Genomic DNA, 18,986 nt, shown 5'->3' with positions numbered 1-18,986 from the left:
CGCTTCTGAACCAAGTAATAACCAGCTATAATAAGCTTGTCTGTCTGGTCTCTAACCAGTACATTCATAACGCTCTCAGTCTGCAAATTGAAAAGAAGGTTTAGTAATTGGATTTGCCATTTGGATAGAATTATAAGCAAATACTATTGCACATAATGTATGCAGTGCATAGATGCACATGGTTATTGTGGAAGATGTGCAATGAATAAGCCCACATTTCCAGTTTTGGCAGCTTGGTGCAATATTTAGCTTACTCGAAGTTCATAGCTGTCTCTGTTTGTCTGTCTATCTATTGGCACTAATATAGTAACCCTTGTGTTGTCTTAAATTGGTCGTTTTTGCTTTTGGGGTTTTAATTGCCAAGCTGAGTTTAATTGTAGCATGATATTTATAGAATAGATATCACTAAGCCTATAACTGTAAGCATAAATTCAGGATGCAGTAACTACTGGTTTGTAAATTACTGCAAATGTATTAAAAAAAAAGTTATTTTGAAAAGATAAATGTTAAATAATAGCAGTAAGGTTTTACTCATCAACATAACATTAAAATCATCTGGTCCCCAGCAACCTCAGAATAACTGCAAAACAGGACATATTACACCATGTCATTATTTATTTAACAAATATTAAGACAAAGATTGAGGAGCAGTGTGTGAAAGACTAAGTATACCCTCACTATGTCCATAGGAATTAAGAGGAGCAGCCAAGTGAGGCTAATCAGATGCATTTGACTACCAAGTGTGAGCACCTCTATAAAGCAGAGGCTGTGGCAGCTTATAGATGAATCTAAATGTGTTGCAAAAATGTAAACTTGTATTTTGAAATTTCCAGAGCATTCAGGGTTGTGTTAACATAATGCCAAAAAGGAAAGTCATCAGCAATGCTGAATGCTCCCCATCAGCCTGAAAAGGGTTATAAGACCATTTCCAAAAAATATTAAATCCATCATTCTACTACGAGAAAGCTTATTCACAAGTGGAAAATGTTGAAGGCAGTTTTCCCAGGAGTGGAGGTCCAGGCAAATTCACCCCAAGGTCAGGTCGTTCAATGTTCAGAAAAACCGCAAAACACCCCTCAGACTCTGCAGGCATCAGTTAGCGTGTTAAACGTTAAAGTTAGAGACAGAATGGACAGAAAAAGAGTGAGTTGTTTTGAAGGGCTGCCAGGAGAAAGCCTCTTCTCTCTGAAAAGAACATTGCAGCCCAGCTTAGATGGGCAGTGTGCATCTGAACAGACCACAAGACGTCTGGAACAATGTTCAGACAAGTGTCAAACACAGCATGTCAACATAAACATCTCACACCAGCTGTAAAACAGGGCGACAGAGAAGTTAAGCTTTGGCCCTTTTTTTGCAGTCACAGAAACTGGGCACTTTGCAGTCATTGAGTCAGCCATGAACTCCTGTGTATCAAGGTCATACTAAAATATAAACACTCTATACTAAAGTGTTGCTGCCTGTCTGATAATTAAAGCTTGGCTGAAACTGGGTCACGCACCAGGACAGTCATCACAAGCGCAGCAAATCTACAACAGACTGAAAAAAGAAAAGAGGTGACAAGTCAAAGTCGAGTATTCAGCTTCACTGAAATGCTCTAGTGGGACCTTAAAAGAGCTGTGCAAGAACCATTGCCTACAAATCTTAATGAACTGAAGCAATGTTGTAAAGAGGAGTGGGACAAACTTCCTCCACAACAATGTGAGAAAGTCAGACAGAAAACAATTCATTTGAGTTACGCCTGCTGACCGTGGCTCTACAGAATTAGGGAGTTTACTTCAGTTTTTACACACTGCTTCTACATTTGGACTTTTTGTTAAATAAATAATAGCATTTTGCTGTTCATCTGTGGTTGTACTCACCTTTCTTGTAAGACCTGCTAGGAGTTTTTTAATGTCCTGCTACATAAAACTTGAAAAGAGGTGTACTTTCTTTTTACTGAATATATATAATTATTGTACTTTTTATGGGTTAAAATTCAACAGTCTCCTCTATTCTGCCTCTTTTTCATCCTTTTAATATTGTTTCTCTTCTCTCATTTTTTACTCTGTTTTTCTGCTAACTCCTTTTCTTGAATCTCTCTGAAATGAATAATGCCTGGTAGCAGCCTGTGGACGTGCAGCGTGTGATATGATATGACTGACTGAGCTGGCATCAGAGAATATATGCTGCAACCTCCTGGACATATACACATACACACACACACACATACATACATACATACATACATACATATATATATATATATATATATATATATATACATGTGTATACATATATATACACATGTATATATACATGTGTATATATATATATGTGTATATATATGTGTGTATGTATATTAAAAAAAAACTTTTTTCCTCCCTTCAATGTTTGTCTGCCTCTCCATTTTTCTCACTCAGACTCCGCCATTGTCAATGGAGTGTACTGGTCTGAGGCCTTGAACAAAGTGTTTGTGGATAACTTTGAGAGAGACCCATCGCTCATATGGCAGTACTTTGGCAGTGCCAAAGGCTTTTTCAGGCAGTACCCAGGTAAGTGTGTGTTTGTTGTAAGGATGGATGTGATCTGGGGATGACTGTCTGTGTTTTTGTAATTAAGTAGTCGTCTTTATGAAGCAGAAATGGGAATCTTCAGTAACTGACAGCAGGAGAATGAAGGTTAGCAATGAGATAGAGGGGAGTAGAAATGTAGAACAGTGGAAGTTTGCCGAGATTAGACTCTGTGTAAAGAAAATAAGAAAAAAATATAAAAACATTTGACACAGGTGAGGTGGCGTAAATATTTTTATAGGAGAAGCATTATCAAAAAGGGGGGATAGATGTTATATTTAGCATTGAATATGATGAAATTCACAGAAAGTGTTTTACTTTTCTGTTTTCTTAACTTTTTACTTTTTTAACTGTAAATTTAAAAAAAGAAAATTTTAAATGTTCAGTGTTACCTGTTGAATTTTACACGGTTATCATACCTCAGCTGTCCGCTGTAAGCATCAGTTCCCCCAAAGTCATTACTGCATTAATCAATTCTATTTAAATAACCCATCAAATCATATTTTCTGTCAACTGGAAAAAAGCCCAAAACAAAACATGAAAATACCCTGCAGTGTGTTCTGTGTATTTTTAGTCAGAACAGTCACTCTGCACTAAGGTGCTAAAGGGTCTGCCAATTGTGCAACATAAGTTAAAGATGTTTTAATATAAAATAATTTCTACATAGCAGGATACTGTAAGGGCAAACGTATTTTTAAAGCAACGATAAATTCAACTGTGATAGAGAAAGAGTATGTTTTGGTACAAAATCCCAAAGGTTGCTTAAAGAAATGACTTCTTGGCCCACCTTTTTTTATCACTTAGCTTAGATGCGTAACTTTATTTTTCTTAGTACTCCAGTACTTTAGCATCTCTTTGTGCATCTATTTGATTTGTGGCATTCTTAAAGGAATCAAATGGAAGCCAGATGAGCATGGAGTTATTGCTTTTGACTGTCGAAACCGGAAATGGTACATCCAGGCTGCCACCTCTCCAAAGGACGTGGTGATCCTGGTGGATGTAAGTGGCAGCATGAAAGGCCTGAGACTGACTATCGCCAGGCAGACGGTTTCCTCCATACTGGACACTCTTGGAGATGACGATTTTTTTAACATCATCGCTGTAAGTCTGCACAGTCGAGAACATTGTTAGACTCGGATAGGTGCACAAATGTATTCACAAAAACAAACAAAAAAACCCCAGAGACCCACATCTTTTCCTTCTCAGATCAGAGGAAATGCTGGAACGAATCAACTTTCTCTGCTGTCATGCTCACAACCAATTAACAGTCAGCTGAATGGAGATTTAAAATGCAAAAGAGGCAGTTGTGATTGGATCCAGCCTCAGGCACCTAAAATATTGTTATCGTATTTCAGCGTGATGCAACTCTGCAAGTGTGTGTATGACCGTGCGTGTGTGTCTGATGTGATTTCACATCAAAACATTTCCACAGTCACTTTCAGTCGCTTTCCTCACTGAGCAAAGTTTTCATTATCATTTAATATCCTAATCATGTTGAAAACTCTTCTTTTGAAAAATAGAGAAAAAGAGGATTTGACAATCAGGCAGAAACACATTGTTTCCCCAGACTCTCTCTAAAAGGATATGTCATTTTGACTTATGTGTTTCCTCTTTTTGTTTGTTATTTATTACTGTGTCACTTTTACGGTGTTGCACACATTCTAAAATGGAAATAGTATTATTTTGTCTAAAGTATTTGCAGAGGTGGAACAAATTATGTGTATGCTCATGCAGCGAGATTTGGATATGTGGGGCAAAATGTCTACACATCCAAAGAAGTAAAACTAAAAGAAACATATTCACACACACATATGCACATAAACTGAAAAGGGCAAAGTTACTTGCTTTGGAAGAATGCACTATCACTGCCTTTCTTAGTCTAATTTTAGCTGTTTTTAAGGCATTGAATGGTAGGCAGGTATCATGGCATAAGAGTTTATATATTCTGTGCAGTGTAATGTGCAGTTTTCACCCAGATGAGTAAAGTTTTGAGCATCTTCACACTGCTTTTTTCATGGTAGATTAAACAGCTCTTTTTGAATGCTGGGTTCAAAGTAATGAACATTAATACTTTTGTACCTGTGTAATTCTCCAGTACAATGAGGAATTGCACTACGTGGAACCGTGCCTGAATGGAACTCTGGTCCAAGCAGATGTCACCAATAAAGATGTAAGTATCTCCTAATGTTACAGACACATTCAGGTCCGAGTCCATAATTACACCAGCCTGGTTTGAGGATTTAAGTGTAACGCTTTCTAAATAGACTGAGACTTTTAGTATTTTTTCTTTAGGGCCAAAACAACTATTCCAGTCATTTCTTAGTTCAGCTGCTGGAAGTTACACTTATAATTTGCTCAGTGCAATTTTAGAGTCAAGGGGACTTTAGCCTTGAGGTGACGTTTGTGTGTCCTAACGATAGGAAATATTCTATAATCCGAGCAAGAGATGGTAGCAATAGGAATTATCAATATCACTTATCTATTTGATTCCTTATTGAGCTCTTATCGATTCTCATTCTCATTCTTATTGCTCCGCTTTGAGAGTCACCACTATCTCTGACCAGCATTTTACAGACATTACATTCATGCAAATGAATTGTATACCGTGTGCTCTAACGTTTGTGTATTGTGGAGAGAGCTTTCCCTTCTTTATTGTGATCAGTGTTGGGGTACTTACTCAAAAAAAGTAATGTATTACTAATACCATCATATTATTTAGGTATGAACAAAAAGCCGACAACACAAAACAAAGATGACAACCAGCACACATACTTTAAAATGATTCTAATGTAGAACCATGAAAAGGTCGAAACTGAGGCTCATCAGTTTATTACCTGTTGAAGTTCAGGGTCGGCTGCTGGGAAGGCGTCTGTATTCGCTCAGCTTTAGCGCCTCTCTGGGTTCTTGGCTAGCTTAGTGTTAGCATGCTAGCTGTGGGTGCAAGTGCTTGCAAAGAGCTAAGTTATGTTAGCAGTATATTGCAGTTGTTTCTGTCCTGGATGCAGCTTGCAAACCAATTTGCTCTTGTTCTTTTGTGCAATAAAAATAAAAGTAATGTCCATATCCATGTTGTAGACTGCGCCACTATTTTCCTCCTCTAGAACACAAACGGACAGCTGATTATAGCACAAGTGCAAGTGGAACTGATAGGCAGGCAGACTAACAACTCCAAGGATTTTAAATACTGGTTACTTACAAGAACCATTTCTCGATTCCCAGTCGTAGCAAAAAGGAGCGTGTTCATGTTAGGAGAGGTCCAACAGTGGACCTCTGAGAAAATTCACATGCAAGTTTTCCTTATTCAGATTCATAATTACAAAGTTACCTGAAATGGTCTCTGTCTTATAAATATGCTCTGAACTTGAGCACAGCTAGAATATGAGAACTGCACCCTAACTGTAAATTTAACATAAACTTACAATGACCATGGGCTTGCTTAAGGCTATGTATGTGATGTGCTAATCAGATTGGTGTAGTAAGACTAGCGCGAAGGAGTCCGGTGCTAGAGAAGTACAGTGTTTATTCATTGGAGTGCATTATGTTTGCATAATAATGTCAACATGGTGCAGTTCCTGTTGTTATTGAGGCATGATTCCCCTCGTCATCTCTGAGACCCTGATTTATGCAGCATAGTCTGCATCAAAAATCTGGTCTCTGCTAAAACCGTTAAAGGTTCGTTTCAAAAATTCAGCTAACCTCTATTCTTACATTCTCAAAGTCTTTTGACACAGCTGTTTTCTAGCAAATACACTGACTGCCTTCCATGCACTACATGAAAGTAGTGGGTTTGTTTAAGTTAGTTTACTTTGTAGTGAGTGTACACTTATGCATATGGATTAGCACTGTGTGTTTAATTTCAGAATGTAGTTTAATGTTGCCTGAGTCAGCCAGCTGAGAGGGGAAGGCAGTCTGCAGCAGTAGATAAGGCTAATGTCTTCTGTTTCAGCTGAGGGCAAGAAGTAGTCGTCACGCTGGAGATTTAAACATACTGATCTGACGTTCGAAAATATGTTTTTTCACGCCCAACGTGAAATGTTGGGGCAAAAACCCACATTAAGTTTTCATGTGACACACATGAATATGACTACATTAATAGTATTTATTTGTCCATATGCATGTCAACAGGTGTGTAAATATGTGGAGGTCATTCATGTCTTGTTGTCATTCGCGTGTGCAGTAGTTTTACTCTAAAGAGATATTTTAAAGAGATGATCTCTAACGTGTTCTGTTTTGGACTTTGTACAAATAGAAACATGTTTGACTCACGCTGGAATCTGAAGCACTGATTGTTTGTTATCTGAAACAGACTGAACTTAGGATTTAAATGACTCTTGTGAGCAGAGATGTTTTTTTCTTGTGTTTAGTAAGAGAAAACTTTCAAACTATTGCTTTGAGCAGCGCAGCGCCTGTTGATTTATTTCTGAAACAGACCTGTTTGACTCGCTTCTTCACGCATTGCTCTTCTCTGTTCAACAACGCCCCTGTTTTGTGCAGGTATCGGATTTGCATCTGTCCTCACGTTGAGTTAAATAACTTATCATAGCAATCAAAAGCTTTGGCTTAGCAAGCTGCAATTTGAGATATTTTGGTTAATCATTAAAATGTCCTTGTACCCTGGCTTCTTTCATTTCACTGATACGATCGCTTTTAAGAATCAAAGGTGTCTGAAGGATTGAAGAAGTTTGATGTGCAATGCACATTTCTGAGCCTTTTGGTGCAGACAAAAGGTTGGGAACATTAAGCATTGCATTCACACTGACACACACATTTTCAATCTGCCACTTTAGTACACTGCTGTGCCAGGAATTGAACATGGCCCGCTGTGCTGAGAAAAATCACTTCAATCTTAGCTCACAAGCACACTTGCAAGCAATAGGTAAAGTTTGCTATGCTCCAGGGTACAGCCTTTTTTATCCACATCCATGGATAGCTTATCTTTTTGCCGGTTGAAACAGCAGAAGTTGGTTTTGTGTACACATTTATCTGTACATTGCACTTGCATTATATGTGTGTGTGTGGGTGTGTGTGCTTGCTCCCAAGAGGGCAAAGCTCTGAAATGGCCTTATGTTTCTTATGACCCCCCCACTGTGTACCAAGAGACTTTGGTCCTCCCATGGGTAAGGAACAAAAGACAGGAAAAGATGGCGATAGTGGTAGAAAAAGGGAGCAGGGGGTGTAGGTTTAGTCTGTTTCTAAATCATGAAACCTGATTGCATTCATGGCTTATCATGCCTCTATTACCAATGGTAAAACTGATATATGTAAAAGGGTCAGGATGGAGAATTGGTTTTATAAAGTTGCTGGATTTAGCAAATCTCAGTAGGAAGTGTTCAAAATGCCAATTACAGGATCTAAATATCTATAAATAGATTATACTGGATAATGGGGACTGTGTGTGTGTGTGTGTGTGTGTGTGTGTGTGTGTGTGTGTGTGTGTGTGTGTGTGTGTGTGTGTGTGTGTGTGTGTGTGTGCGTGCATGCGTGCACCATGTATTTGTTACCCCAAGGCTGTTACAAGTAATGAGATGTGCACATGAGACCTGTTCAGTTGCTGAAAACATTAAACTCACCATGAATTGCTGGAGAAATAATGTATCCTTTGTAACGCAATCATGCCTGTGAGCAGATGCGCACACACACAAACTCATGTATACGCACATACCCGGTGCAATAAATGACGTTGAGCTAAAAGCAAGAGAAGGGAAACTGGTCGTTATGGTTTTTTCAGTCAGTATGTGAGATTTCACTTCAGTATAAGGGGGGAGTTTGCCAGATAAACTGGCTCAGGACTGAATTGAAGAGCCCATTAGACCATTGATGCAAACTCTTCACACATAAATGATGGCAAACCAAATTCAGTAAAATATTTTCTAGGATAGTGAAAAGTAATAACTCTGCATCTTGTTCCCCTGCTTTTGTAGTTCTCTCTTGCCTCTGCCTTTGTTTTTTCTTCATAAAGACCTATAATTCTGTCACCTTTTGTGGTTTTGTCACTTTAGTTCTCTGCTTTTTTCAGCGAGATTGTAATGTTCTCAAAACCTTTTCCCCAGCATTTCCGGGAACACCTCGACAAGCTGTTTGCTCAAGGCATCGGGATGTTGGATATAGCTCTGACTGAGGCTTTCAATCTCCTCAGTGACGTAAGTAACGCACTCATGCACGATCGCGGTCATACACGCACACAGACGCACTCTTCAAACACGCATACACATCAGTTTTATGCATAAAATTAATTAGGGTTGTAATTAATAGCTAAATCAACTGATTCATGCAAAATCCAAGTAAACAAGGCATTCGATGACTCAGGTTACTGATCTGACATTTCCTAATTATGGACATGTAATTAATCAAACAGTCATCCGGACAAAGACAAAGACACACAATCGAAATATCCGTATTTCAACAGCATGTATCTTTTAAAGTGTAATGAAATGACACTGACATGCTGCATAATGACGCCTCGCTGTAATTTTATCTCACAGTAGCCCTTCTACCTTGCGTTCATGCATGCGTATTGAAGGCGTGCTATTATAATTCCATTAACTCACTGTTACAACACAGTTAGCGTCCATGGAGAGTCTTGTGATGATACATTATAAGCTCTAATGGGAAGGAAGTGGAAGAACTGTGTGTTAATGAATGAGTGGTTACATTTACATTTGACTGGATGAGAGCTTTTTGTTCTTTGATCATCACGTAGTAACCCTCTGTTTTTCTCCTTCTTTGTCTTTCTCTGTCTGTCTGTCTCCCGATGTCTAGTTCAACGAGACTGGGAGGGGCAGTGAGTGTAGCCAGGCTATTATGTTGGTGACAGATGGGGCAGTGGATACATACGATGCCATCTTTGCCAAGTATAACTGGCCAGAGAGGAAGGTAGTGTATCAGAACACACAAGCACACACATCACATTATTCTGCAAATATGTTCCAAGACAGTCGGGGCAACTCATCTCAGTTTCCCATTATACTTTGGTCACAACGTCATGAGCATGTAACCATGTATACCAGTGTTTGATGAGAAGTGGAGAGAGGTGGGCTAATCCCTCATGTGGCTATGAATGACTTCTTAAACGCACTGTTGAGAAGAGCACAAGTCTTTCTGACCCAACGTTAAAAGGAACCCCTGAGATCTAATGTGCTTTCAAGTGCACTGTACTGCCAGACATATTTGCTCGTCTGCCTTCACATCCATATGAACTTGACTGACATCCCATTCTTAATCCATACGGTTAAATATGATATATTATCCCATAACAGCTTCAGCTACAGCAGCTTCAACTATTCTAGGAAGATTTTCCACAAGATTTCCTCGAGAACTTTTGAGGCTTGCACTCAATTCATCCTAAAGATGTCAGGACTCTTCTGCAGGCCAAGTTCTCATACAGCAAACTCACGAATTGTTCCCACAAAGTTAGGAGCATGAAATTGTTCAAAATGTTTTGGTTTGCTGAAGCACTAAGATTTACTTTGACTGGAGCTAAGAGGCTGAACCCCGCATCATAATCCCGCCTCTACCAAACGTTACACTTGGCTCAATGAGGTCAGACAAGTACCGTCTCTCTGTAAGTGTGATCCGTCACTCCGCACAACATCTAATTTGAAGTTTGGAGGTCTGTAGTGATTGACTCTTTAGAAAGTTGCCGACCTCTGCACACTATGCACGTCAGCAGTTTACATGGTCCAACACTTCATGGCTGAGTTGCTGTTGTTCCCTATCGTTTCTACTTTGTTATAATACCACTAACAGCTGATTGTGTAATATTTAGTGTAGAGGACATTTCACAACAGGTGACATCCTATCACGGTACCGCCCTGGAATTCACTGACCTCCTGAGAACGACTTTCACAAATATTTGTAGAAGCAGTCTGGATGCCTGCTTGATCTTATTTATCTGCAGCAATGGAAGTGACTGGAACACCTGAATTCAGTCATTTAGATGGGTGAGTGAATTGGCAATGTAGTGTACATAAATCAACAGAAAGGATGAGAAGAGCACTGTTCTACAGGGTCGGGCAATGACTTCTAATTATGCCAAATTATTTTGGAGATTATGTATGGGAATTTCAGGAGCAGGAAGCCTCCAAACACGCTCCTTCCGGTTGTCATCTACAGAGGTTCCTCCAGTTCTGCAAGCTGTTCATTCTCGTTTACGTGCCCACCCTCCCTCCCTCCTTGTTCTCAGTCTTCTAACTTCTTCATTTCTATGTAGCACACGGGGATCTGCCAGGCCTGGGAGCCGTCGCCAGTCCCCTTCGAGGCCTTCCCCACACCGCAGCTCAATTCATGTCAAAGCATTTACCTACTAAAACGCTGTCAAACCTAAAATGAGGACGTGGGCCCAGCTAGTGAAATAACTAAATTAGAAATACAGTTGCTTGAGAAATGTTCAGTGTCTTGGTAAATCTGTCTAAAAAGACCACTAAGATCACAGTTTCTGCGTGGTTTTCTGTTTGTGCAGTAAATCTTTTTGACAAGCAGAGGGCATTGAGTGGATCCAGTATGGGATCTTTTTGAAGTAACGGTGCATGGCCCCGTTGGAAAGACAACACACTTTTGCTGCTGTCCTGCAGTGTTGCTGTGGTGCTTTCTGATCTGTCACGAAATGCAACCGAAGGGCAGAAAAGATGGAGGAGGAGACAAAAAAGGGTTATTCTAAGGTCTTTTCTCTCTAAAGGAAAACGTTTGAAGCTTAACAGGTCAATGATAGAAGTATCAAATGCAATAGTACACATTCACTGTTATCACACACTATATACAGTACACATACTGTAAAAGTGAATATGACTCCAAAGGACACAAACAGTTCCTTTACCTCAGGTAAATCCTAAATGCTTTGAGGTTGAGAGGAGAGGCCTTTGACATTAGGCAGTTAAGACATATTTTTAGTCATTTTTAACACTGACTCTGAGTAGATGTTTCTGTGTATCATTATGGATGCTTTCTAGTTACTATTAGTGCCACACTTGCACATTGTGTTTCTGCATGTCTGGTACAGTCTGTATTAAAACTGCCGAAAGCTCTCCCCCCCGACAGCTCAAGGCTGAACATCAGTGAGCAGAGGGGACAAGGCTGCTAGATAGTTCCATTTAGAAGAAGCCCCACTGATAATAGAAGTCTTCAGTCTCTGTCACTCTCCTCAGTCTGCCCCCCCACCCCCAATCTCCCACCTCCACCCACCACTGCTGTTTTTTTAATGGATTCCTTCCAACCCATCTTAGAGCTTCACCACTGTTGAGAATCGCACCAACTATACAAACAGGCTTTGGCAAATGTGAATGCTAAAAACATGATAAATGTCTGTATTCAGACAGCATGTGTCACACAAAAAGATCATAAAGGGTGGATTACCATAAGAAAATAACAGCCCTGATAAAAAGTCTACAACATTTCTTCCTGTTACAGCAGCGATTATTTTCAAAGTGATTTTCTCTTAATGTTCAAACGTTGGCTTATTTTTCCTTCACATTTTGGAAGCAAAACATAACTTACTAAAGACTTACTAAAACCAGCATCACACAAATATTCACATAACCACACCTGTAGGATGAGCGTAACCATACAAAACACCGACATGCTCTTTACATACCCTCTCGTACACATGCTTATCTACTCTCCTAGCAAATAAAATCTTTTAAACACATTGCAGCACTTCCTGTGACCATACAGGGCTGTGAAAGGGAAATCTCAGCGTTGTTTGAAGTGCCTTTCAAAAAATGAGGAAAAAAGCCGATGGCATTGATTAGAACAATCACGAGTCCCTTGACTTAAAACACTGACAATTTTCTGTCTGTAGTGTTGCCAAACTCTATCTATTACCTGAGCCTGTAGCCTGCTGAGTTGTAAAATCCCCAGACAGCTAATTTGTGATCAAATTGTTTGGCAGGTGAACGGCCCTCAGGGACAGAAACCTGGGATGTGCCATCAGTGTATTATGTAAACTGAATACGGTGTTCCAAGCTGGAACAGATTAATGCCAATTAAAGTTGAACACTGTGTACATGCGCTTAAAAAAAAGAGTTGACTGCCCGACTGCACAAATTCCATTAATTTGTATTTGCTGATATTGCTCTAGGCTGATAGCACTATATTGCATCCAATGACGTATTGTAATCATTTCAAGATTAGTTTTTTTGTTGTTTTTGTTTTTAATTAGTGCGTCACAGTCTTGTATCCTTTGCTCTTATTTCCTTTTCAATATACTGAAAAGTCAGGCGCAGTGAATCAGATGATTTGGTATTAGACTTCCACTGGATGCAAAGGGCTGCACTGAATGTGGGAGCTTGTAGTGTGGCCGTAGACATAGCTGTAGAAACTCCTTGAGAGGCGGAAACAAGACATCCCTGCCTATTGAAAGATGCTGCACAGAGAGCCACATGTATAAATGATATACACACTGATATGCTGTCCTACACACAACAATGACCGTGCTAGCTTTTGAGTTGTCTTTGTGCACTGCCTATACCTTATCTGTCACCGTTTGGCAGTGCATCACAAGGCAACATCACCCTGCATTTGCCAACATTGTGCCTCGTTTTCCTAGTTGGTTCAGCGTAACTGCCTGGAGAGTGGAGATTACTCAGCACTACAGCCTAGAAAGGACAATCCTTAGGCTCTCTCGTGACCTAGACTGGTGATACCATGAGCACTCATGTGTCAGTCTCAGTGTGTCTCAGCCTCACAATTTGAATTGTGAGACATACTCATTGCAAGTTGAAAACTAATACTAGACCGGAAAAACGAATTCCTTGGAGAAGCCTGTGAATCGATCTGTAAGACTTGCTGATGAAGCTTGTTAGATCCTGTATCGGAATTAAAATAGAAGAGCAGTGCCCACACAGACTGCAAACAGAAAAGCTTCTTTGACCAAATATCTTCTGCACAGACACATGTAGGCTCACTGAATACTGGCCGTATGCAAACCATTTCTGTTTGCATGTCTGTCTTTGTTGCAAATTTGGATTCAGGTTAAATCATCAAGTTGATCTATATGTAAAGTTAGCCAGTTTTTTTCAAAGTAGCACTTTGGCAGGTCTTAGACTTTGTTAAGTACTGAACAGAAACATCAAAACACTTTGCTTGCTTTACTTACTCTTTCAAAAAACGTGTGAATGTTCTGGAGGACAGAATCAGTTATTAAGTTAAATGCTAAATATGTAAAATATTCATACATGTACTAACTGAAATTACATCCATATCACCAGTCTGTTGCGGTTTGGCTTTCAGTGAAGTAAACACATAATCACACAAAGAAAAGCTTACATGACACGTCTTCATCAAAGTCTTACATGGCGTTGTTCCGATTATAACAGCTGTGTTGTGTTTTCCTAACACTTTGGTAGTGTCAGTCAAATGGCTGAAGTTTGATGAATAGAGGATTATTGTGGTCTAGATAATGAGCGGTGCTTAAAAAATGAAACAACTATGCTTATTCAGAATGGATTTTTTTCCCATGAAGGTGCCTCCACAAAATCTTCAAGTGAAAATCCATTCTCACACACCCCCCACACAAAAAAATAAAACTGCCAACCAGAAGAAGACACGCCAACCCAACTCACCAACAAGCGAGAAAAGAGACGGAACGAGCCCCCAATTATGTTATGGCCCGTCTAGGTGCAGCCAGACCACAACATAAAGGGTGATCCATCCCCGTCCAACCCCAAGCAGCACGTCACACACTTAATATTTTGTGACAGTGATTTATTTACAATAAGTGCAGTTAAACAAAGGAAGGGAGCATATCATAACTTCAGGGTGAACCCAAGGCCAAAACAACAAACAAAAGGTAGGCTATCTCAGGAATAAGCACAACTTACCTACTCAAAAGAACCAAACCAAACGACAATCACTTTCCTCCCTGCCTAACAAAAAACAGGAGAAAACTGATCAAACAAAAAGGCGGTCCACCCCTACATGCTCTTACATTAACATAATATAGTGACACAGTGAACGGACTGCCGGTTGGGTTGGGCCGAGGATGAATGACGTGGCGGTCCCCGGCGGTCGCTTCTTATCCGCTGCCTCCCGGTCCTCAGCCAATCGGTGCGAGCCATCCACCCTGGATGCACCAACCACGGAGGAGCACCTGGACACTCAAATTCACACATGATTATGACCCCAGTCGTAACAAGTGAAACATATTACTGTTATCAACAGACTGACATTATCTGGAAAAAATCTATTTAGAACTGTCCATGGTCAAGGTGGTAAATTTACGTATTAATTTTAAAGACTTTTTTAGTTAAAAACAGTGTAATAGAGAATGCAGTGCATACATATTCCAGGAAAAGTCAATTGCATCTATACATAAATGATATTTTTGCATAAATTTATGCAATTTTCAGACTTTCTGAGTTCCAAAATTGTATCAAATACATGTTTAAAACTCTGAGAGGTCTACGCACTCATGTGCATTCATATGCAGTACACACAGTACATGTACACACACAAACAGAAACATGCTGTCGGGGTTAAGGGAGTCAGTGGAAAATGCATATGCAATAGGCACAGCAGCTGTGCCCCCAGAGGCTTGCATCTGGTCCAATCTGGCAACAAATCTCTTAACACTCTCATACATGCACCTGCCAAATTCACCTGCTGCTGGAGCCAATGAGCCAGGAAAAACATGGGTTTGGCACATAAGAGTAAAGAAGATTCTCCGTACTGAGCACATAAAGCTTTTTCAAATTAAAATTTGCGTTTTATCTTTTGTAATCACTGTAATTGCAGATTTTCAAAACACTCGCCTGCATTTGCTCATCCTTGATTTTTCGGTTCTTGAATAAATAAAAAAAATAGCTGGAACTGAACCTTTAAATTTAAAGGTAACACAATAAACTTTCAGGAAGCATCAACTAGGAGAAAGGACTTGGTAATCACTAAATGAGAAAGAATGAGTCTTTTGCCAGGCTTTGACGGTGTTATCTTCTGAATGGTACCATGGCGGCCCCTATCAAATATGATTAAAATGAATGATGGGAGCTATCTGCTTTTCTTTCCCCAGGTCCGTATATTTCCTTACCTGATTGGTCGAGAATCAGCCTTCGCAGAAAATCTAAAATGGATGGCGTGCGCTAACAAAGGTGGGCTCTTCAAAGACGGTACTTTCTCTCTCCCTATGATCTGTTTTGGTGGGGTAAAGGTGCAGCGTGTCACTGTCAGCTGGAGGAAAAGTATTACATTATGCAGCTCAGGATTTGTTTGGAGTTTTTGGCACATGTGTCTGTGTGCATACATACACTAGCACAGATGAGTTTGTCGGCACTCGTCAGCATAAGCAGGTGTATGCGACAGGAGGCAACGGGTTCCAGTTGCACAGGCCAGATGTGTCATATTACTTCTTCTTTGAGCTTAAAGTCCAAATGAATCATAGTGATGCGCCACTTTCGAGCAGCTTTCTGTGTGGTCATGGTTGTCTTAATGCGTAGAGCACTTTCCTCCAGGATCTATATTTAGCTGGGAGGTGGCTGACAGAGACAGTCTGGCTCCATTTCCTCAGGCTCCAGCAGATAAGACAGGCAAGCCACAGGTCACACAAAGGGTGTTAAGTGTGTGTGTGTGTGTGTGTGTGTGTGTGTGTGTGTGTGTGTGTGTGTGTGTGTGTGTGTGTGAGCGTATATGTGTGATACAAGAACATCCACAGTGTTGCTTGGACGTGATATCAGAGAACCCATCCAGTGACTTTGAGGATATTAGTGATGATAAAACCTGAGACAAAAGAGACTCACAGACGTCTGTGAGTATTCTTGTTTGGCTGTGCGCTTGTGTGCGCTCGTGTGCGCTCGTGTGCGCACGCACCAGGGAATGCACATGTTGCCCCAAGGCTGTTGCAAGCAATGTGATGTACACATGAGACCTGTTTGGTTGCTGAAAACATTGTTTGTTTAGACTTGTGTATGTGTGTGTGTGTAATGCTATAGTACGGATGTTAATGTGTGTGACTGATGATGATTCAGGGGGATGACTGTGACATTCTCTCCATCCCGCAGAAATGATGCAGAACAGTCTTCTGTCAAAAACTCTGCATGGCCCAGAATATTAGCAGGACTGGAAATGCTATGAGTGTCACAGTGCAAGTAAAGCTACTTTTGGCTGCTTCCTTATTCACGAGGAGTCGCCAGAGCGGGTGGCGCCGCATGTTTGATTTGGCAGATTTTTATGCTGGATGGCTCTGATGTAACCCCAGAGGAATTTGTTTGGGATAGAACTGGTGCAAGTATCGGTAAAATAATGTTAGATGTTTTCACTAACTCTCAGCATTTACTGTATATTTACTATCCATCCATCCTTCCGCTTATCAGGGTCGCGGGGGGCGCTGCAGCCTATCCCAGCTAGGGCGAGAGGCAGGGTCCACCCTGGACAGGGCGCCAGTCTGTCGCAGGGCTAACACACAGGGACAGACAACCATTCACACCTATGGGCAATTTAGATTGTTCTATCTATCCCCACAAAGTGCATGTCTTTGGGAGGAAGCCGGAGTAACCCGGAGTACCAAGTGAACACAGGGAGAACAGACAAACTCCACACAGAAAGACCCCGGGCTGATGGTGGAATTGAACTCAGGACCTTCTTGCAACAGTGCTAACCACCGTGCCACCGTGCTACTACTGCACCTGAAATACTAGGAATACGTTTGGTTGGCGGTGAGTGCGTAAAGGTCAAAGGTATTATTTATCCAGTTGTGGGAGATACATTTTTGACTCCATAGGGCTGTTGCAGTGGTTGGTCAATCCCACTGGTTAATGTGTTGTCACATCCTAAGTACAATAAAAGTGACAACAAACCAATAACAACCATTTCACTTTACTTGTATATCAACAAATACATTTTCAACTTCTTATAAGAAAGAATGGCTAAAAGCACATTTTGAACACAACTAGTAACTCTTTTAGCGATCGACCTCTAATTGGCCTGTTTATTAGTGGGCCAGTATTATAGTAACTTATTGTTGATCTGTTGGTATTTATAATGGCTGATCTGTGAAAATGTAAAAAGTAAAGAAGATTTGGGAGAAACACTTTTCAATCATGTTACGAGTGTTGATGTTGGATAGTTTGTTCACTAACTGTGCAACTTCCCTGTTAACACACCACCTGTTTGGATGCGCACAAGCAAAATAACCGGCTGATCTGAGCTGAGTCGGACGTAAATGAGTAAATAAACAACCACACATAGAAGATATTAGGGAAATCTGTTTATGTTTCATATGGTGATATATGTCTGATATATCAGGCAACACTTTTTTAAAGAAAAAAAATACTCTTATTGTTAAATAACTACCACACCCTGCCTTCACCGTGTTCTCGTGTGCAGTTTGTTGGACGGTCGATATTATTTAAACTCGTCCCCTTTCGCTACCTCTACTCGTTGCGTCTTCACATTTCCTTCGACCTCATTCACACATGTATTCTGTCTTTTTCCTACTGACTCTCCTTTCGTACCTGCATACCTCCGCCTCCTCTCTGGGGTTACTTCTATCTGCTCCATATTCTCACTACAAATCGCAGTTTTGTCTACAAGTAACTTTAGTGTCGTTTCAGATGTTCTTAGCAATTATTTGCCAAAATGTGTATCAAAGCTAATCAACACCCCTTTATAAATTGTTTATTACACGTGCAATTTAACATCTTAATTGTATTCAGATTTAAACGCTACATCAGTTCTTGCCTTGTTGCAACCAGTGCAGGAGGAGTTTTCCTCTAGTGTCTTTTGAGTATTCTTAAATGTGGTATATTTCTGCAGGTAATCAGTACTTTTTTAAAGGGCATTTTAACAGGAAGCAAGGCAACATTTCTAAGTATTCTTTAAGTCACCTAGATTATTTTACCGGCTGGGTTGGTGCGCCACGTCTATCACAGATCTGTGTGTTGTGTCTAGACTTCAGGTCCTTTCTCCCTGTGGAGTCAAAGTTGTTGCCGGGAAAGATGACCCCAACATCTATTTCCTCCGACGAGCTCTCTCCTAATAAGCAAAAAACTTACAGTTTTGTTGTAAAATACTTTTACAACTGTGCACCAAGACAGCGCTTCCTTACACGATGATACATTTTTCACTTCCACCTCATCCATTATCAGGACACCTTACTGGATCTTATTTGCTACATATGACCCAGACCAAGGTCATGTAAAAATATATTGATGCCCTCAACCTGTCCGCACCTTGCTGAGGCTGTATTGTATGTACAACATGGGTACCATCCACTGAAAGTTGGGAGCCTTCATTTTTCTTCCCCTGGCACCTGGCCCTGATGGCTCAGCTCGAAGGACGCCCTCAGCCTTCGAGAGGGAGCAGTAATTCTCGACTCACTGCTGTGATGAACGATGCAGTTAGACTAGACAGTGTCTTTGTGTGTGATATGCGTCTGTATGTGTGTGTTCTCATTGCACCGTCTGGTGGAATAATAGCTCCAAATGCCTCTGAGGATAAAAAAGGCCCGTAAAG

At 40.5% G+C, this 18,986-nt stretch overlaps 1 protein-coding gene across 3 annotated transcripts in view; it reads left to right on the top strand.

The window, feature by feature from the left end:
- Positions 1–18,986, top strand: part of cacna2d3a (calcium channel, voltage-dependent, alpha 2/delta subunit 3a) — a 117,278-nt gene that overhangs the window by 56,952 nt on the left and 41,340 nt on the right. For all 3 annotated transcript variants that reach the window (XM_040047584.1, XM_040047582.1, XM_040047583.1), the window contains exons 6-11: positions 2,400–2,531; positions 3,439–3,650; positions 4,645–4,719; positions 8,600–8,689; positions 9,309–9,422; positions 15,550–15,628. In XM_040047584.1, coding sequence (XP_039903518.1) covers positions 2,400–2,531; positions 3,439–3,650; positions 4,645–4,719; positions 8,600–8,689; positions 9,309–9,422; positions 15,550–15,628 — 702 coding nt within the window. The remainder of the gene's footprint in view (positions 1–2,399; positions 2,532–3,438; positions 3,651–4,644; positions 4,720–8,599; positions 8,690–9,308; positions 9,423–15,549; positions 15,629–18,986) is intronic.

The sequence above is a fragment of the Simochromis diagramma genome, unplaced genomic scaffold, assembly GCF_900408965.1.
Source record: "Simochromis diagramma unplaced genomic scaffold, fSimDia1.1 OVJJ01000387.1, whole genome shotgun sequence".
Taxonomy (NCBI): domain Eukaryota; kingdom Metazoa; phylum Chordata; class Actinopteri; order Cichliformes; family Cichlidae; genus Simochromis; species Simochromis diagramma.
Note: the sequence above shows the minus strand (reverse complement) of the source record. Positions and strands in the feature narration are given on the sequence as shown.